Here is a 20,795-nt window from a genome sequence, read left to right on the forward strand (position 1 = left end):
TTAAGTCATAAGTTGTTTTTGAAATAAAATATTAATGGTAGAAATATATATATATATATATTAATTAATTTAGCTCAGGTGAAATGAGCGAATGATATTTTGGTTTGAATTTCACAGGGAAAATAATCCCGCAGGCGCGAGTTGTGCAGAGCAGAGCGCTTCTCCTTTCGAGGTCGGGTTCATTTGTGTTCGTAAGCAAGCGGCGGCAGAAAGGTTAGGATTTTCATAGCGCACGAAGCCGAAGAGTTTCAGCAGCCAAGAGCCACTCTGCGCTTCGCACACCCATTAATTCCTTCATTTCTTCACCAACATTCAATATTAATGGCCTTCTGCTTTCTTCACTCTCTACCCACTATGTTAACTCTGTAGAAAGGGAAATGGAAGCCATAGCCAGGCGATTACACTAGCCCCATCAACCCAGTCATGCGTTTTCTTCATCACAATCAGTGTCTCTGTAGCTCCTTCTCCAAGCTCTCTTCCCTTTCCTCCTCATTTTATTTAATGGGTTCCTTTAATTTATGCAAGTCGTCTTCTCTGCTATTCCTGTCGCCCCTTTCTTCTTCTTCTTCTTCTTCTTCTTCTTCGCAGAGGTTTTTCCTGTACAAAAGCAATTCTGTTCTTCATGGTTCATTTCCTGTACGACCCATGTCCCGTGGCAAGGCGTTTTCCATGAAACCAAATGGGGTTTCTTCTTTCACTTCTCATGCCAATGTTCCCAGACCTCCAGGTAATCGTTTTTGAGCTGTTTAGGGTTTTTGAATTGTAGTTAGGCTTGTAATTAGACTCGTAGTTAGGCTTGTAATTTTAGACTCGTAGTTAGGCTTGTAGTTAGACTCGTAGTTAGGCTTGTAGTTAGGCTTGGAGCAACCTGATGTTTCCTGGCTGGGTGGTTTGGAGAGGCTATGTTTGTATTTCTTGAAAAAGCGATTTGATTGATGGGATTGAGATTGATATTCTAATATTTGACCCCATAAACGGGACTGCCACCCCATAGCATGTTGTCACCAGAAACAGAACCCCATATTTCTTCTAGAGAATCTCCTAATCCTTCTAAAGCAACTAGAAAGAGATTTTTTAACAAGAAAGAACTCAGTTCACTTTTAAGACAGCAAAGTAGTTTGCTGGCAATGTCTTGACTTGATGTTTGTTTAGTTTTAACGATATTTTGCATCTCTTTTTCGTGCAGCATTTATGGAGAATCCACTAGCCGAGGCTTTAAGCTTGACTCGATTGAATATTCTGAAGAAAAAGTTGCAGGAACTTGACATTGATGCTGAATTTTGTGTTCCTGGGCAGACCAACCACTTGCTTTGTCCAATGGTATTGGGTTTCTAATATCAGCTTCTTTATGCTATCTTGGGATATTTATCCAATTTGTAGAAGTGAAAACAGCTTTCAGCTTCTAAAAGATTTTCTTTATAAGAAACCTGAAGATATATTGATGAAAAAACAAAAAGACAGCCTAGGGGTAGTGTAAGAGAAACTCCCCCTTTAAAGTATTTAATCACAAGAAGGCTTTCCAATATTGAAGGATCATCGAGAGACAATAATTACAAATTTTTTTGCTATTTTTACCGTACTACCAAAAAGCAATGAGCTTTATATTATTTTAAAAATTAGTGAAAACAGATTACTTATGTTCAGAACTCCTGCGATTTCTTTCCAACTTGCATCCCCGGAAGTGCTCGGACTGCGTAACTTGAAAGTAGTTGGGTAGAACCAACCTTAGCCACAAATTCTAAAGGCATCCTCACACTAAGGGGGCAAATCGAAAACTTGAGTAGCTTTAAAGGAATGGCTAACATCTATGAGCAAACTAACAATGTAGGAAAACATGATCCAAAGGGGCCATGGAGATTCCTCCACCACCTCTTGGAGGAATCTTATAAAGGTTAAATACGCTTCTACATCCTGTACTAATCGATCCCTCCCCACCTTTTGTAAAGGGGCAATGTAAGTCTGTAAAAAAGCATTAAAACCTTATCACTGTAAAAAAGCATTAAAACCTTATCACCAACTGCGTTCGCCATAGGGTGGGTGATGGAGGAAACACATTTTTCTAGATTAACCCTTGGATCGACAACACTATGCTAGCTTTGTGGTATCATCTTTTGTATAGGCTCTCTCATTGCAAGATGACCATGATCAAAGAAACCATGGTGCAACTACTTTAACAGGGTTAGCTTGCAAATTTTACGGTCATTTTTTGCATTTCTCAAGAGGTACTTGGAGATGATCTTAGTATGGAGGTGATGAAGAAACACTTCGCAACAGATAGATCCACATACAATACAATTGCGGACACTTTTTTTTAGACACACTGTGCTTGAGATTTTAAACGATAGTAAGGGAACTTGGAATGGTAACGGTTTGGACGAAGAAAAATTTAGGAAATTGTTTGAAAGTCTCGACTAATGTCTTTCCTACTTATTGCTGGAACTGGCTTTACATATTATTTTTTCGTTTTGGTTCCAATAAATTGGTTTAACTTGTTGCCTTCATCTATTGGTTATAAACTTGAAACTTCTAAGTGAAACGAGGTAGTTTTGATTTATTTAAAATCTTCAAAATTTTAATTTTATGTCATGCCCTGATTAATTCTGTATCAAATTGGTGCCAGTGCAAAGGTGGCGATTCAGGGGAACGGGCCTTATCCCTACGTATCTCAGAAGATGGGTAAGATTTATGGCATCTTTTTATTTGTTACACTGATATTCTTTTTGTGTGCATCTTTTATGGTTTATATATGTTTTAAATGTTCTTGTGGAAGTTATTCAGGATGATTTTTAAATGGCATCTCTTTGGGCATTACAGGGAGGGTTTTTTTTTTTGGTTATTTTTTTGCGTGCCACGAACCTAGTTTGACTTCTCACCTTTATCTTTGTGTCCAACGAAATTATTACTTTTCTCATGTACAAAAAGTGGTTGGATTTCCTTTCCATCCCTCACAATTTTCAATCCTTCATTTCCATTGTCCTATATTCTGCAACCTTTGTCTTTTCGAGTATTGTAGGTTTCTAATTTTTATTTCAAATATCAGGGGAGCTGCTGTTTGGATGTGCTTTCGTGCAAAATGTGGTTGGAAAGGCCGTACTCTGGTATTAATAATAATTCATTTGGGTGTGCTTTTGTGCGAAATGTGGTTGGGCCCTTTCCCACAGGGTCAATTTTCAAAAGTCATTCCGTTATACCTCCCTCTTTGTTAATTGGGAAGGTTTGTTTGTAAACATCATGGCATCCCTTTTATAAATTTCAATCATCAATGAAACTGTATCTTATAAAAAAAGAGTTGTTCAATTATTGTTTTGTTTTATTTTTTGATAAGTTAATTTTGTTTTTGTTTTAAATTCTTGTACTCTGTTCAAATATCATGGAATATTTCAGAAAGTTTGATTGAGTGTTATTACCATCTACTTCTTGTCCCTGTTTAGAATTTTGTTATTCGTAAGTCTCTTTGAGAGTGATAAGGAACTTCTCGTACAAAAAGGCCGTGGGGGAGGGTCACATTTGGGGAGTTAATGGTGAAGTCAATGTAATTAGGAAGATTAGAGATCCAGAGCCTGAGATTACATAATGATACATTGTTAGCTAAGTGGTCGTGGTGATTCGTCATGCAGCTTGATGCTTTATGGTACAAAGTTATTGTGAGCAGATATGACCCGCACCCTTTTGAGTGTGTGGCAAACTGTGGTTTGATCTATGGGCCTAGGAAAAACCTTTCGAAAGCTATCACTTATGGATTCCCTTTCTTCTCTCAGTTTATTAGATGGTTCCCTGGAGAAGGCTTGAATGTTTATTTTTGGGAGATATTTCCTCGTTTATGTCACCTCTCTTAGTAGAACAAACTTTCAGTGGCTTCAATTCTGCCTTCTCTGTCTGATTCTTCTTCGATCTCCTTGGGCTTCAGTTGTCCTTTTTTGATAGAGAGCCGACTGATGTTCTTCTTTCCCTTTTGCAAGACCAATGTATTTTTCTGGGGAGAAGAGACTCTAGAACTTGGTCTCCTGATCCTTTGAGAGGCTCCTCCTCTTGACCCCTTTTAGATATTTTGTCGGTCACTTCTCTGACTGAGGTTACTTCTACTTTTGCCACTTGCAAAGAAGGTCAAATTTTGTGAGTGGCAGATTTTACATGGGAGGGAGTCACAACCTAATTTTCATGCTTTGAAGGATTTCATCATCTACCAATTGCAGGTGGTTGATGCTATCATGGTTGACCTCACAAGGATGTCTTATCCCTCATGTTTTCTTTCTTTTATGGTTGTGAAGGAATGTTTCTTATAAAAATGGAAAAATGTTCACAATCCAAATTGGTCCTTATAACATATTGCTTCAATTTATATGAATGCATGATTGAGTTATTTGGCTTAGCATAGCTTTTGATGGCAGGCTTTTGCTGATGGTCGGCCATCACATCAAAGTTCTGGACAACTTACACTTAAGCAGAAGAAACGGAAAATTACAGTGGAGAGCCTACAACTTGAACCACTGTGTGATGAGGTGGTCGATTTTTATATTGTTCTTCATTTGATTATGATTATTGCTATCTGATTTTTGTAAAAGCATATATGTATGCTATTGTTTAGTTTTCTAAATATCTTATTTATAGGTGCTCATCAATTGTTTATCCTTTATTGTAATCCTACATTTTGTTAGATTAGGAATACTCATCTTTCTTTAAATTAAGAATTTGAACTTAGCCCAAAACTTAATTAAAATTTTCTAAAACAAATTAAAAATAGATATAATACTATCATCTCGTTTTTTTTTTTTTTTGGATAAGTTTGAAGTAATAAGTTACTTAACTAAAAATGAAATTATTCAATCTTTTAAGCATTAATACAAATATTTCCGTTGGTATATGCCTATCAATTACACTTGCAGTTGTTGTATGTTATCTGTATATGGAACATAGAGAGAATAATTATGTTTCTTGTTTCAGCTGGTTGCTTATTTTGCTGAGCGACTGATATCCAAGGACACATTGCTAAGAAATTCAGTTATGCAGAAAAGATCCAATAATCAGGTAAAAGGAGCTGTTATTGAAATGAACTAGCTATGGAGCGTTGACCTTAGGATGATATTCTCTTAATGGCATCTGAAGCACGCTAAGCTAAGATTGCATTTCAAATCTGTATTGATAAAGCGTGCTTCAAAATCGTTGACGAATATATCAATTGCATAAATTACAATTTGATCTTTTGTTGTCCTTTCTAGCTGCCTTTGATTATTGTTAATATTTTGCCATTGAGTTAGAACAAAAAAAACAAGGAAATACATGGCATTTTGGATTTTTGAAGTACAGGGAAAACTATTAAACAAGGTTACGTTTTACTTTTTTTTTTTCCGGTGTATTAGGGGGAGGGTTTAGGCCTTTAAATTACAAGTTTGATATATTTAATGATTAGTTGTTACATACCTTTTTGTGCATTTTGTTAGAAACCACAACTTTCCACAATGGTATAATATTGTCCACTTTGAGCATGAGCTCTCATGGCTTTACTTTTGGTTTCTCCAAAAGCCCTCATACCAATGGAGATGTATTCCTTACTTATAAACCAGCGATCATTCCCTAAATTAGCTAATGTGGGACTCCCTCCCAATAATCTTCAACAATCTCCCCTCGAACAAAGTACACTATAGATCCTCCTCTGAGGCCTATGGAGGCTTTGAACAACCTCCCCCTTAATTGAGACTCGATTCCTTTCTCTGGAGCCCTCAAACAAAGTACACCCTTTGTTCGACACTTGAGTCACTTTTGACTACACATTCGAGGTTCACAACTTCTTTGTTTGACACTTGAGGATTTTATTGACATGGCTAAGTTAAGGGTATGACTCTAATACCATCTTAGGATCCACAACTCTCTACAATGGTATGATATTGTCCACTTTGAGCATGAGCTCTCATGGCTTTGATTTTGGTTTTCTTGACTTTGCTTTTGGTTTCCCCAAAAGGCCTCATACCAATGGAGATGTATTCCTTACTTATAAACCCATGATCGCTCCCTAAATTAGCCAATGTGGGACTCCCCCTCAACACGTTGAGGGTGAGATGCATAGAGAAAATCTTAAAACGGAAAATAAAATACTTTTAGTTTCCATACAAAATTTGACAGCAAGAATGCTGAAAGTTTTGATTACTTTGGTGACACCGAAGACATAACTCTTATTTTGTATAAATTTTGATTTGCTTACTGGACTAAATATTTGACCATGATTTGCCTCTTCTGACTGCTTACACTTGTTTTGACAGATCAGTATTGCGTTTACATATAAACGACGTGGAGCATTAATTAGTTGCAAGTATCGTGATGTCAACAAGAAGTTCTGGCAGGTTCGTGTTTTAACTTATAAATAACACCCTATGATAAATTTTTACTTATCCTAAAGATTTAACATATACTTTTGAGTAAATTTAACCACTTGATTCAGCTTAAATGCATTTTGATTTTCCCTTATTCCCGAAAGAACAATGGGCTATGTTTTGCTTGTATAATATATATTTAATCATCATCTAATTGTCTACCATTCCTTTATTTCAGGAGGCAAATACTGAGAAAATATTTTATGGATTGGATGACATAGATGGCGCAAGCGATATAATCATAGTATGAGTTATTTAGTGTGGAAAGATTCTCCACTTAGACCTATCACTCATAATTTTCCTTAATAATGTAGGTTGAAGGGGAGATAGACAAGCTTTCAATGGCAGAAGCTGGTTTCCATAATTGCGTGAGCGTTCCAGATGGTGCACCACCGTCAGCTTCCCAAAAGGACGTACCTCCTGTAGATCAGGTTATTCTTTGAGGACCTTGATTTTTTTGTTAATCCTTAACTTTAGTCATCAGATTTATATACCTTTATTTATAACGATGACGTGGTAGCCATCTTCATTGACACCTCACCTGATTCATCTCTGGGATTCTGTACTTCCTCATTGAGTAACGTACTTTGTCTTCGCTATTCAGACTACATGGTTTTTTCCTTAATTAATATTCTCTCGCTTCTTCTTCAAGTGACAGATGTTGTCTTCACTTTACAGACTAATATATGTCTAAGTAGAGGTTTCACAGAATTAGCTCATATAGCTAGCATATCTTCCCTGATGAAATTAGTTAACTAGCATTAGCAATGGATTTCATTTTAATTTTATTTTTAAAAACTGATTAGCAAATCACTCTTATCAGGAGAAGTGATAGTACCAAAGTAAGCAGATTGTATAAATATTTATGCTGATTTCAAACGAAGGAGCCAAAGAATAAAATTACAAGGGGCTGTGAGAGGATATCCAGTCTGCTTAAAGGCCTCGTATTTTTCGAAATTTCATATTTTGTTATTTTCTTGCCAGAGATGGTCTGTTTGAGAATGTTTGTTTTTTTTTTTTTTGGATCAGCGTTCTTGTTTTGCTGCACAGTCCAGCTCTTTCTCCCATTTTATGGCTGTGTGGGTAATGTTCGTGTGTTTAATTTGCCTTCATACTCTTTTGTTAAATGGCCATACGCCACCCTTTCCAAAATAGCGTGAGAAGGTCTATCTTTGTGTCATAAAAGGCGAGAAATAATTGTGAGCAGGCATGCATAAAAAAAATATTTTGTCGTTCTTCTCTTTGGCCAAAAACTTTGGTTTCGGTGCATTTGTAATATTTCATTGTGTGCACTATTTTCATTTGAAACTATTCATCCTCTCCGCAAAGCTAACACTGTCATATCAATAATTGAATTATTATTCTTATTATTTGATTGATGTTCATTTATTTTAGTCTGATTGAAATGCATATTTCATGTTTTGTGTGAAGCTAGGATACGAAGTATCAGTATCTATGGAACTGCAAAGACTACTTGAGTAAGGTTGGTGAATATAGTTCCATTTCTTTTAAGCATAAACACATTGTAGGGCTTCGAAAGCGGTCTAGTATAAATGATATTGAAATTCATAGGCATCACGCATTATACTTGCTACTGATGGGGATCCTCCTGGTCAAGCTTTAGCAGAGGAGATTGCACGTCGTGTTGGAAGGGAAAGGTTTTTTTTTTGTGTGTCTTTTTTCTCACTATAATCCATTATTTGGTTGGAATAGATGTGGAGTAGTTTGGCTAGTAACATGCATTTTCATTTTTCATTCTTAGATGTTGGAGGGTCAAATGGCCAAAAAAGAATGAGGCCAATCATTTCAAAGATGCAAATGAGGTTGGAATTATATATCTATTATTGTTGTTGCTGTCCATTTGTTGATTCATTTATTTTTCTCTTCTAAAGGAGTTAATTTTTATTAGATTTAAAGCTTTGATGGGAAATACTGTTGATATTTCTGCTACTTTTTTTTCTCTTTTCCTAGACAAAGCTTGCTTTGGGCAATGAGCCTTATAGATAAGATCTTGAGTGGAAAGTCATCTTTTTGGTACTCGTAACATCTTTCAAAGAACATTTCAATTAAGATATAGGGAGAAGTCAGTAGTCTAGTTGAGCTCTATCTTGGAGGTAGTGTACTCAGATTAAAGTAACGATCGACTATTAGGTTTTTTTCATAAACCTAATTGGTAACTATAAACCAAGTTCAAACCACAGTTAGGGAACTTTAATCATTTTCTTTATAGTTGTGATGTTGCTTATGCAGTTTGGGACAGTTTTTTTGAGTTCAACCTGGACTTGGCCAGGCATAGGGGCTTCCGAGACGATCAAAGAGTTCCTCTCCATCCTCTCATTAACGAGAAGGGAAGACTTTCGGAGCGTTTCCTTTTCTTATAATCAAGGAAAAGTTATTTCTTGTTTAAAAAAAAATTAGATTGAGTAGGGAGGTTAACCTAGTTTGGAAGTTCAAGATCCTCGAGGAGGTTAAGATGTTTCTTAACGCCCACCAGAAGCTTCAAAAGAAATTCCCTCATTTTGCTGCCTTTGCCATGATGGTGAGGAATTCTTGGACCACCTTTTCCATGCCCTTTGCGTTCGGGAAGTCGTCTTTCATTTAAAATGAATTGGACTTACCAGTGTGTTTACCTAGAACTCTTGATGAGTGGCTTATAGAAGTCCTTGGGGGCCAGTAGCTTAAAGGGAAGGAAAAGTTCAATGGAGCGGTGCTTCTACCAACTCCTCTTTGGTTAATAGGGAAGGGGAGAAATCAAAGAATTCTTTAAGATAAGAAGTCTTAGAATTCTTTTGATCATAGGAAAATTCTTTCACAATTGTAATCGTAGGACATCCTCTTGTAGCTGTTTTGCATGGGGAATTCCTGTACTCCAGTCCCTAGAATGTGTTGCTGTTATTTAATTATTTATTTTTGTATATACAGTTTCTTAACGAAAAGTTTAAAAAAAGATTGGAGAGAAAAATGAGACTTTAAAAACTACGAAAGCTGAACTTTATTAATATGATCGTTGAGTGATTGACATAATTTGTATAGAGGATCACTTCTCTTTTATATTGTGTTTAGGTTCTGATGTATTTGGGCCCTGAAGCCCTGAGGGAAGTTGTTGATAATGCGGAATTGTTTCCTATACGTGGATTATTTAACTTCAAAAATTACTTCGACGATATTGATTCATATTATCACAAGAAAGGTGGAAATGAGTTTGGCGTCCCGACTGGATGGAAGGCTCTCAATGATTTGTACAACGTGAGTTCAAACTAGCAAACTCTTTCTTTGAAAATATTGGCTTTGTTCTTTAATAGAATGAAGGTAATTGGATATTTGTGTGTAGGATGCGATCCTTTTTTACGTCGGTATAAGGAAACGTGCAAAAATTTGTATTAGAAAAATGAACATTTTTAGATCTGTCATAGCTAAAGCCTTTGGTTTAAACAGGTTGTCCCAGGGGAGCTTACCATTGTCACTGGTATTCCTAACTCAGGAAAGAGTGAATGGATTGATGCTCTGCTATGCAATCTTAATGAAAGTTCTGGTTGGAAATTTGTTCTCTGCTCTATGGAAAATCAGGTGAGCTGTTCAAACTTCTGATCTGCCCATGGAGCCTTTTTCTTTAAGCACTTGATATGTGAATGGATTTTGCTTGATGTGGAACATTTCAGCATAATATTCTTGATAATCTTTTCAGATGGCTTTTAGACTTAGGCGCTTGTGGCTTTGCTAGGTGTTGCTTTTTGCACGTTTCTCTTATGACGTCAATATCTGTATTTCATTGAAGTACCAAAATTAATTTTAGTCTTGAAACAATCAATTTATTACAACATTGTTCAATTTAAATTGTGCTAACGAACATAAGTTCTCTTTGCTCTTTCCAGCCATCTTTTGTGTATTAGGTTCTTGAGACAACCTCTGCAAACATTAGTTTAGGAAACATGCTATGTGTTTATAGATGCAGTAAGTTATATGAATAAAAATAAAACAATCTACAATATGAAAAAACTATACATAAAAGAAGAGAATATGGGGGAACAAATTTTGCAAGACATTTGTAATAGGTGTAACTGTTCTGAATGCACCCGTTCCTTATTTACATGTTCCTAGTGTAATGGGTTTGAGTGTAACAGAGGTTTTAGGAGGGGTGTTTCCCCCCAAGGGCTTTTGTCTTGATTGGGGGGCATCCCCCGTGGAGTGCGTGTTGAATGGGGAGCGGATGCTCCCCGGGGTGTGAGCGGAGTTGGTATCCTTATTGCTTTGGTTGTTGTTTTGGAGAGTTTTCAAAGTCAACTCTTTAGAATTAATCTTATGTTTTTAAATACGTGGTGATTAGTATTATAGTGTCACGGTTTCGATGACCAGTTGGAGACCCTTTTTTGTGACCCCACATTCCTCTATACGTTCTCTCTGAATGAAATTCGTTTATTTTGTGAGATAACTAGTAAAATTAAGGGAATCCACGGATTCTATTTCTTAATTTTCCTTCCTTCTCTTACCCTGTTTCAATTTAAAATTTTTCTGATGAATTGTTTATAGGTTCGAGAGCATGCAAGAAAACTATTGGAGAAACGCATCAAGAAGCCGTTCTTTTCTGCTCGGTAAGTTTTAGATTGTACTTTTTGTTCTCTCACTACCCTGATCTCTATAACCATCATATTCAACCAAAAGATTCAAAGGGGTAGAGTGGCTTTGCTGCCACGACTGAGATTTAACTATTATGAATAGTTTTAATAGCCAAACCTTTAAGAAGATGGCTCCAACCTAGAAGACTAAAGGCTAGCGAGTAATTACAAAATTCTTTTAATATAAACGTTGAAACAAGGCATTAAGCCTGACAAGGGACCCGACCTCCTCTCAAGACCTCACGATACCCCTAAAGATTTTTTTCTCTCTCAATTAAACGATTACATCATTCAGCCAAAAAAAGAAAATCCACGTACCAAAGCGGCACACTTCCATTATTCTTTGGGTGGGTGAAAGAACAACCGACTACCTCCACCCAAGCAAGCTAAAGGAACAGCTTTGGTATGTGGCGACCGACAACCTCAATATTGCATATAATCCTATCCAGTCCAAGGTGGGCATGGATAATAATGGACAATATCTGTTCCGAAGCTTGAGGGAGAGTGTCGAAGGAATGACCTTAACTATATCATGTAAATCCTAGTCTTAATTATATCTATATTGTTACATTATCTAGGAATTTAGTTAGATTTATTTTTCTATATTGTTGCCTAGTATCTAGGTATTTAGTTAGTTTTTCTTTAATTTTTTATTATGTACCTTCCTGAAAATTAAGAAGAAATGTGAGCCAGATAATTTACTCGTGCAATTGTTCTTCATTTTATAATCTAATTGGCCTTTGTGGACTCTTTAGTGACAAGAAAGGACAATCATTGAAATAATAAAGACATTATTTCATGTACCACCGATACAAAAAATGCATCTTTAAGTGATTTGAGCAAGACGAAATTCAAAGATGCAGTCTTCTGATCATGGTCCCAAACCATTTCTCAGCTAGGCTAAGGTCCCTTGTACAGGTCGGGCTGTCAAGGTGGACCTTTTTTTTTTCACTTGCTTATTGGTCATTGTTACTAAAACATTATTTGCAAAGTCTTTGCATATAAATGAGAAGGGCTTGTTTGGCAGATTGTTTAAATCATTTTTTTTTTGTTGTTTAGGTTTAATTTAGTGAAAAATTTCTCATTTTGTTTTAGTTTTTTTTCACTAATGATATTGTGAGATCCCACATCAGCTGGGAAGGAGAATGAAACATTCTTTATAAAAGTGTGAAACCTCTCTCTAGCAGACGTGTTTTAAAAACCTCGAGGGAAAGCCCAAAGAAGACAATATCCGCTAGCGGTGGGCTTGGGCCTTTATGAGCCCCGAAGAGGGGTGGACATAAGGCGGTGTGCCAGCAAGGGCGTTAAGCCCGAAGGAGGGTGGATTGGGGTCCCACATTGATTGGAGAAGGGAACGAGTGCCAGCAAGGACGCTGGACCTCGAAGGTGGTGGATTTTGAGATCCCACATCGTTAGGGAGGAGAACGAAACATAATATATAAGAGTGTGGAAACCTCTCCCTAGCAGACCCATTTTAAAAACCTCGAGGGCAAGCCCGAAAGGAAAAGCCTAAAGAGGATAATATCTACTAGCGGTAGGCTTGGGCCGTTACAGAGTAGAACATTTATTCTAAAATCATGACTTGAGAGCTTTGTCAATAAAGGTTTGAATCAAACAATAGCTTTAAACTCTACAAACATTCTAATCCTAATGCTTAAGAACAATTTGGAAAACAAAAATAGAAAACTGTTTTGAAAATACTCCAAATTAACCCATAGCCCTTTTCTCCCTGCAATACGCTCGTGGTCTTGTTTTACTCGACAGGAGCCTTTTTGTGTAGACTGGCTCCCGTTTGTGGACCGTTCATCTGCACTAAAGTTTGGATTTTCATAAATTGAAATCAACTAACTTTGTCTTTCCTCTTTTATGTCCTCAAGTTACGGTGGAGCTGTAGAACGAATGAGTCTCGATGAGTTGGAGCAAGGCAAGCAATGGTTAAATGATACATTTTTTCTTGTAAGGTAAATGGAGAAGTCTATGAAATATCTTGTTGGTTATTTTTCATATTCATATATTACTACTAGTACTTAACATCTCAAGACATAATCTTACATGGCCAGTTCATGTAAAGAGCGATCTTCGTAACCGAAAGATGTGTTTCTGGCTGTTGAATTTTGGTAGTATCCTGAAACGTTCTAGTTCACGAAGAAAATGTCCTTATCATGTGAAGATCTTGATTTTGTGGTTTTTTTCTTGTAATTTCTCTGGAACATTTTTATAAAATCTTATGAAGATTGTACCTCAAGAAAACTCGTACATGTTATACTCGATTCTCTAATTAATCAAGTGCTTAATGGACGCTTATTTTTTTTTTAATGACATATTTAATCATGATCAAATTTTTAGTTTTTTATTGTTTTTTCATTTTTGCCTCCCTACAAACCTTTTGATGTGCTTTTGAATGTGTTCTTTCTCTTGTTCACTGGACTAGGTGTGAAAATGAGTCCCTCCCAAGTATTAATTGGGTCCTGGATCTTGCAAAAGCAGCAGTTTTAAGGCATGGAGTTTCTGGACTGGTAATTGACCCGTATAACGAGCTCGATCATCAACGGCCTTCCAACCAGTGAGTGTTATCATTTTGTTAGTTCTAATCTTAACCAAATAACTTCATCTAAAACAAGTCTAATGCAAATTAAAAAATCTAAACTAAATCTAATTTGAATCACACAATCTAGCAGATATCTCCTGTGGCCTTCTACCATGGATGACTATGCTTTCTTCGATCTCAGTGATAATACTTAGCTTTTATGCAATATTTTTTGGTTGTGATTGGTAAGAGCCCAACCTCACCGCTAGCAGATATTGTTCTCTTTGAGTTTTTCCTTTCGGTTTTTCCCTCAAGGTTTTTAAAATGCGTCTGCTAGGGAGAGGTTTCTACACCCTTATAAACAATCTTTCGTTCCCTTCCCTAACCTATGTGGGATCTCATAATCCACCTCCCTTCGAGGCCTAACGTCCTCACTGACTCTCGTTTCTTTCTCCAATCGATGTGGGACTGCAATCCATTCTCCTTTCGGACCCAACGTCCTTGCTGACACACTGCCTCGTGTCCACTCCCCTTGGGGCTCAGCCTCCTCGTTGACACATCATCTGGTGTCTAGTTCTGATACCATTTGTAATAGCCCACATCCACTGCTAGCAAATATTGTCCTCTTTGGGCTTTCCCTTTCGGGCTTCCCCTCAAGGTTTTTAAAATGTGTATGCTAGGGAGAGGTTTCCACACCCTCATAAAGAATGTTTCATTCTCCTCTCCAGCCGATGTGGGATCTCACATGATGATCCTTATCTTCCTTAAAAGATTTTGCATCTTTCTTATCTCCTTAAGCAGAGTGTTTTGTCTCAGATTTAATGAGAAAAAAAGCTTGCTGATCATTTGAATTTGTAAGCTCTAAAGGAACAATTCCAACATTATTTGAGCGATTGGTGATATAACTCAAATTTGTACTTCCAAAACTTCACTTATTTTATTTTTTTTGCTTGTTGCCCTGAAGAAAGATCTAAGCTGCAAATTTTGGCCTTCTCTCTTCGCCTTTTGTTGTTTATTGTACGGTTCACTATAGGGTGGAAGCTCTTTTTTTGTGACAGAACTGAAACAGAGTATGTGAGCCAGATGCTTACTAAGGTCAAACGGTTCGCCCAACATCACGCTTGCCATGTTTGGTTTGTTGCACATCCTAGGCAGGTTGGTCGCTAAACCTTCATTCTTATTGTGGTCACCTTACAAATGTTGTTCGGAGCTCAAAACAGGCTTCTCTTCATTATCTAAATCCTTTCGGTTCATATTCACGACACGTTAGCCACTGTGATGTCAGTCTTTCTCGTCTCTTTTCTCTCTATTCTTTGTCTTCTCGTTCTTTCTCATGTTTTCATCGCTTTGTTTACAGTTGCAGAACTGGTCTGGAGGTGCACCTAATATGTACGATATAAGTGGAAGTGCACACTTCATTAACAAATGTGATAATGGAATTGTTATCCATCGTAATAGGGACCCCGACTCTGGTCCCATTGATCTCCTACAGGTGAGTACAAGAGTGTAAATATTATAAAAAAGCAATCAATCCAGTACCCAACATTTAGAAACTGCTCACTTTTTTTAGTCCCTCTATTAACGACACCATTAGTAATCGAACGGAGGTGGGAGGCCACCTCCTTTGACGGATTACTCTGTTAGATTACCAACCGTACTGTTAATAGAGAGAATAGAATTTAGCGTTTTCTAAATGTTGTGGACGTGAAGGGACTAAAGTTACGTAAATCTTAAATGTCATAGATCAAAAAGGTAATTTACCCACGAAAAACATCATATTGATTTCGGTTTACATTAGTTTTCGTTGTGATCTTGCTACTTGTAGGTATGTGTACGGAAAGTAAGAAATAAAGTTGCAGGAACAATTGGGGAAGCTTATTTGGCATATAATAGGTATGTCGAGATCTTTGTTCAAAGTGTTTTCAGGAATTCACATATTGATTCTGACTTCTTGTGGTGATGAGTTATATATATACTTTGCTGAAATTAAGGATGTTTAACAATCTTATAAAGAACATATTTTCTCGACGCCTTTTGAATGAACTATTTGAAAACGAACCTTTTACTTTTGAGAACACAACCGAATGAATAAGGACTGACCACACAAGCCTCTTGATTCTCAAAATTTTCGTATAAGCTATCGGTCAATCGACAACCTAGGCAATAAGGACTTGACTTATGTAATGAATGTCGAGAAACAGGCACATCTTTAACTTCCTAAACCTTCCTAGATGTTTGCTTTTATTATGAGTCAATGATTGTGTTGCGAGCTAAATGATTGACGATCATCGTTACCCGTAGATTTTTTTGTACAGGAGAATATCTTGACGTGCAAATCTTGACAGGATTCTTTACTTGTTATGCTGCAATTCCAACTGTTAAATGTTTCATTTCATCTAGTGGCTTGCAAATTGCAACACTCCTTCAATTCTCTGTTTATACTTTCATATGATTCCCTTCGTTTTCTGCATTCCTTGCTGTGACGATCGATAATGGTTTTATCGACATGCTCATCAGGGTAACTGGAGAATTCTTGGACACGGACGAGTCCTTTAGAATAGAGCAGAAACCTAAGAAGTCGAAATTTTGAATGAAGGTGTGCGTTCTTAGATGAATATCGACGAGCAAGTTAGAATGTTGATTACTTGTGATGCCGTCACAAGTATTATTCATGGCCATTCATCCACTGACAGATCATGGATGTTTGTAGAGTTATAAGGTTCTTTGAAACATCGCTGTTGCTCCCATTTGACAGGAGTTTATGTTCTTCCAAACACATTTAATGCCATAATTTTGACTGTTTTTGTGGTTAGTTATGATATATGATGAATATTAGAGGAGCATGTGGGCTTGAATGTGACTAGACAGGAACATAAAGGACAGTGTTGTGATTCCAGCTGATCAGCTGAATGTGTAAAGAACAAAACATTTTGACTATAAATTCATTGTCGGCGACCACTCCATGATTGATGCTTTGCCAGAACCATTGCTTTTTTATTTTATTTTATTTTATTTTTTATTTTCTCAATAATACATTTCACAATTTCCTCCTAATCTTTCAATTATTGAATCTATATTTATTTATTTTTAATAAATTGAGCTTAGTTTTAATATTTTTGGAGATTCTAAGTGCTTTTTTAATATTCAATTCTGTGGATATATATATATATATATATATAATTCACGAATTTTTAGAATTTAATTTGAAAATAGTTCAAAATAGGTTCATATCAAATGGGTTTTTTTTTCAGTATTTTTCAAAAATATCATAAATTAAAATAGAATGAGAAAAAAATTACATAATTAGTAAAAAAAAATGGAGATTTTGTAATCTAATTTGATTAAATTAAAAATAAAATACATTACTTTAAAATAACGAACTTTCATATAAAAAAAACATATATTTATGTTATTTTAATATATCTAGGTTTAAAATTAATATCATACATATTTTTTGGGGGACTTGAAAATTAAGTGTTTTATTTATTATATAATTAATTAAAAATATTATTCATTGGTAAATTCAAAATAAAATATCATTTTTATTCAATATTGTTAATTAAAAAATAAATATATTTTTAATATTTAAAATGTTAATCTAAAATCAAGTGCTACACTTTAAAAGTAGTATATAAATAATTACTTTAAAATTGAAAAATTATATTTTTCTAATTTTTAAAATTAATAAATTAATAATTAAACCAAATATAAATAAATGAAAAGAAAAATACTTATTTTTAGTTATAGAAATAGGGGACCCATCGAATTTTTTTCATTTCATCTTTAAATTTAAATAAAAAAGTTAATAAAAAAAAAGAAATAAAACTAAAAAAATCACTAAAATTAAAAGAAAATGAAAATAATAAAAATATATCAAATATACAAGGTAGTTAAAAAAATACATAAATTAAAAAATAAAATTTCCAAATTCCAATAATTAGAATTTGACTAGTTCCTATAAAAAACATATAACAAATTGACCAGTCAATTTTTTAAAAAAAAAATTGAAAAAGAAAAAAAAATAGAGAGGAAAAAACAAAGATTCTTTTATTATTATTATTATTATTATTATTATGATATGATTCCAATAAATTAAAGCCAGGTGTCTTTCCAACCAGAATCCAGCCTCATCTGATCCGTCCAATTCGAAGATCAGTGGGTCCCAAAGCGATCTCAATTAGAGCCGAAATTGCTGGCCTCCAGGCTAGCATAGCTCATCCGTGATTAAAAAAAAAAAAAGAAAAAGAAAAATTCCCAACGGCTACTCTGCGTTGGATACAGGTATGTGACCGTTGGTGGGGCACTCTTAATTTTGTCTTTCAATTTTTTAAAATAATTAAAATTAGATTACTTCCATATATAACCGTTGCAACTTCATCGTGTCCAATTCATCAATTCAAAACCTAATCAATCAATCCTCTTCTTCAGTGCAGAGAGAATTTGGATTCGGCGTGGGTAAGGTAATCGTTTTTGTTCTTTTAATTTGTTCTTTGTTTTACTCTGTTTTGTTAATTTTGTTTTGGATTTGGTTTGCAGTTTGATTATCCGCCATGACTGTGGAGGTTGTTAAGCTTGAAGGTGCTTCAATGGCGGCTGTGGAGGTTCCAGATGAGCCGAAGAAGGTTGTTATTGAAGAGGAAAAGAAAGAAAAAAGCGCTGTGAAGACTGTTGAAGATGAAGCGTTGAAGCCATCCGCCATTGATAAGAGCTCTTCTTACAAAGAAGAAAGCAACCATCTCTCTGATTTGAAGGAATTCGAGAAGAAAGCTTTAGCTGAACTTAAATCCAAACTCGAAGAAGCCATTCTTGGGAATAATCTCTTCAAAGAAGATGAACCCATTAAAAAGGAGAAAGAAGCAGAGCAACCCATTGAAGAAACAGAGCAATCCATTGAACAAACAGAGCAAAAACCAGAGGAGAAGAACAACGAAGAACGAACCCAGAAAATCAACGAGGAGATAATGGAAGTTTCTCTTTGGGGGGTTCCTCTGTTACCAAGCAGAGGAACAGAGGCCACTGATGTGATACTCTTGAAGTTCTTAAGAGCAAGAGAATTCAAAGTGAATGAAGCATACGAAATGCTTCACAAAACCCTTTCATGGCGGAAGAAATCCAACATCGATTCCATCTTGAAAGAGGAATTCCCCTCCGATTTGGATTCTGCAGCGCTCATGAACGGCGTCGATCGTGAAGGACACCCAGTTTGCTACAATGTCTTCGGAGTTTTCGAAAACGAAGATCTTTACCAGAAAACGTTCGGAACAGAGGAGAAAACAGAGCAGTTCTTAAGATGGAGATTCCAAGTTATGGAGAAAGGGATTCAAAAGCTCGATCTGAAACCTGGTGGGGTTTCTTCTCTGCTTCAGATTAACGATTTGAAGAACTCCCCTGGACCCGTTAAGAAAGAGCTCAGAATCGCCACCAAACAAGCCGTCGCAATTTTACAGGACAATTACCCTGAATTTGTCGCCAAGAATGTAAGTTTTGATATCATTTTGCAGTGATTTTCATTAGCTGTTTAAGTTTGAATTTCTTCTTATTGTGTTCTTATTGGAATTCCAGATATTCATCAATGTTCCATTTTGGTACTACGCGCTGAACGCTCTGCTTTCGCCATTCTTAACTCAAAGAACCAAGAGCAAGATCGTAGTAGCTCGTCCAGCAAAAGTAACCGAAACCCTTTTAAAGTACATTCCAGCAGAGGAAATCCCCGTTCAATACGGCGGTTTCAAGAGAGAAAACGACGGCGAGTTCACCCCAGAAGACGGCGGCGTTTCAGAGCTGAACCTGAAGGCAGGGTCGACGGCGTCCATTGAAATTCCGGCAGGTCAGGGGGAGAGCCAAGTGATCTGGGATCTGACGGTGGTGGGTTGGGAAGTGAATTATAAAGAGGAATTTGTGCCGTCAGATGAAGGGTCGTACACGATTATTGTGCAGAAGCGGAAGAAGATGAGTGGAAGTGAAGAACCGGTGAGGAACAGTTTTAGGAACAGTGAGGCAGGGAAGATTGTGCTGACAGTGGAGAATGTTTCGAACAAGAAGAAGAGGGTTTTGTATCGATTCAAGACGAAGAAGATTGAGTGATTGTTTTGTGTTCATACAACTTTTATTATAGAGATTTGAGAGAGAGAGACGTATTCTTTTGCAGGATAATTCTTGTGATTTTATATTTGTTTGAAGTTCTTTTGTTGTGTTCTTACAGGAGTTTATGTATTTTATTTATTTGTTCTTGATTCTTTGTTCTAATGAATAATTTTCTTAGAGTTTTGTGTTTCTGAATGGTGTTTATGTATTATTTGTTCTTGATTGTTTGATTCTTTGTTTTAATAAATCAAGAACTCAACATGGCCTTTGACATAAGTCAAGGCTCAAATGCTATCATGACTTAAGAATGACAAAAGGCCCCAGATCCAATCATGCTTCAAGGAAGGAGGAAGGAAATTGAGTCAATAGCTCGACATCTTGGCCGAGGTGTGAGCCATTGTAGAGGCCAAGGTGGTGTGATTGAGCTCGACATCTTGTAGAGGCCAAGGTGGTGTGAGCCATTGACCGAAAGGACATATTTACAATGACCCCAACTTGGAGATCCCGCAGTTAGCGAGGTTCAACTTTTTCGCATCTTAATCAAAAGGGATATAAAAATCTTGAGTCAATTCTCAAATAGATATGTTATTTTGTAATTTCTTTCTCATTTTCTCTAATATCTAACTAAAGTATCATAGTCAGTGAATCAGTATCATATTCGGTGAATCAGATGCCACACTGATGGACAATCTTTTCTTCTCTTTTGAAGGTTACTTTTTTCTCTAATCAATCGTAGAAACTCTATAATGATGTAGTTGACTTTTATGTTGGGTCATCTCTTAGAATTTTTTCTGAGATACATAGAAATGAGAACAAAACATGTTGGAATGACTCGTGTTAGCCTATGGAGATAGTCTAACACATGTTAGCCTGTGGACTCTTCAGAAGCGAGGGATAGTTAACATGACCATGAGACAGACAAGAGAATGCCGAGGTCATTAGATTCACTAACTGTGTATAGTTAGTACTTTTATCTTATTTTCAAGATTTAGTTAATAGTATATTTTCCCTTTTGTAGCTTGTATTCTATTTAAACGTTGTAAACATTAATGAAGATTGCACTTTCGATCCCACTTATGTTTCTCATTCTTAACACATCTAATCTATAGGTAGTGTGACTATGTCACAGGAGAATGGTGAAGTTATCAGGGTTGAATCCAGATTCTGAATCCTAGGCATGAGTCGTTACATATAATCTATAAGTAA

General features: G+C 36.1%; 2 protein-coding genes across 3 annotated transcripts; both read left to right on the forward strand.

The window, feature by feature from the left end:
* Positions 1-109: 109 nt before the first annotated feature.
* On the forward strand, positions 110-16,485 carry LOC111495250 (twinkle homolog protein, chloroplastic/mitochondrial). Its single transcript, XM_023145201.1, has 21 exons — positions 110-727; positions 1,187-1,320; positions 2,621-2,676; positions 3,041-3,098; positions 4,389-4,499; positions 4,942-5,025; positions 6,255-6,335; positions 6,544-6,609; positions 6,680-6,796; positions 7,801-7,848; positions 7,938-8,023; positions 8,128-8,188; positions 9,429-9,611; positions 9,801-9,932; positions 10,893-10,954; positions 12,856-12,939; positions 13,410-13,541; positions 14,564-14,660; positions 14,863-14,997; positions 15,331-15,398; positions 16,023-16,485. Exons 1-21 carry the CDS (start codon positions 424-426, stop codon positions 16,093-16,095), a joined length of 2,172 nt encoding a protein of 723 aa, XP_023000969.1. The 5' UTR covers positions 110-423; the 3' UTR covers positions 16,096-16,485.
* Positions 16,486-17,870: 1,385 nt separating this feature from the next.
* LOC111495361 (patellin-4) lies at positions 17,871-19,778 on the forward strand. 2 transcript variants are annotated; one of them, XM_023145357.1, is made up of 3 exons: positions 17,871-17,960; positions 18,042-18,982; positions 19,068-19,778. In XM_023145357.1, exons 2-3 carry the CDS (start codon positions 18,056-18,058, stop codon positions 19,587-19,589), a joined length of 1,449 nt encoding a protein of 482 aa, XP_023001125.1. In that variant the 5' UTR covers positions 17,871-17,960; positions 18,042-18,055; the 3' UTR covers positions 19,590-19,778. The 2 variants fall into 2 exon arrangements, with proteins under 2 accessions (XP_023001125.1, XP_023001124.1); XM_023145356.1 differs by having other exon boundaries at positions 17,878-17,965.
* Positions 19,779-20,795: the final 1,017 nt, after the last annotated feature.

The sequence above is a fragment of the Cucurbita maxima genome, unplaced genomic scaffold (assembly GCF_002738345.1).
Source record: "Cucurbita maxima cultivar Rimu unplaced genomic scaffold, Cmax_1.0 Cma_Scf00021, whole genome shotgun sequence".
NCBI classification, from domain to species: Eukaryota; Viridiplantae; Streptophyta; class Magnoliopsida; order Cucurbitales; family Cucurbitaceae; genus Cucurbita; species Cucurbita maxima.

What these genes read in the sequence shown, in the direction of transcription:
- LOC111495250 (XM_023145201.1), top strand. Translation starts at nt 424, where the DNA reads ATGCGTTTTCTTCATCACAATCAGTGTCTCTGTAGCTCCTTCTCCAAG. An exon ending in ACCACTTGCTTTGTCCAATG is followed by an intron (nt 1,321 to 2,620) that starts GTATTGGGTTTC and finishes AATTGGTGCCAG; the next exon opens with TGCAAAGGTGGCGATTCAGG. An exon ending in AGAAAAGATCCAATAATCAG is followed by an intron (nt 5,026 to 6,254) that starts GTAAAAGGAGCT and finishes TTGTTTTGACAG; the next exon opens with ATCAGTATTGCGTTTACATA.
- LOC111495361 (XM_023145357.1), top strand. Translation starts at nt 18,056, where the DNA reads ATGACTGTGGAGGTTGTTAAGCTTGAAGGTGCTTCAATGGCGGCTGTG. An exon ending in CTGAATTTGTCGCCAAGAAT is followed by an intron (nt 18,983 to 19,067) that starts GTAAGTTTTGAT and finishes TTGGAATTCCAG; the next exon opens with ATATTCATCAATGTTCCATT.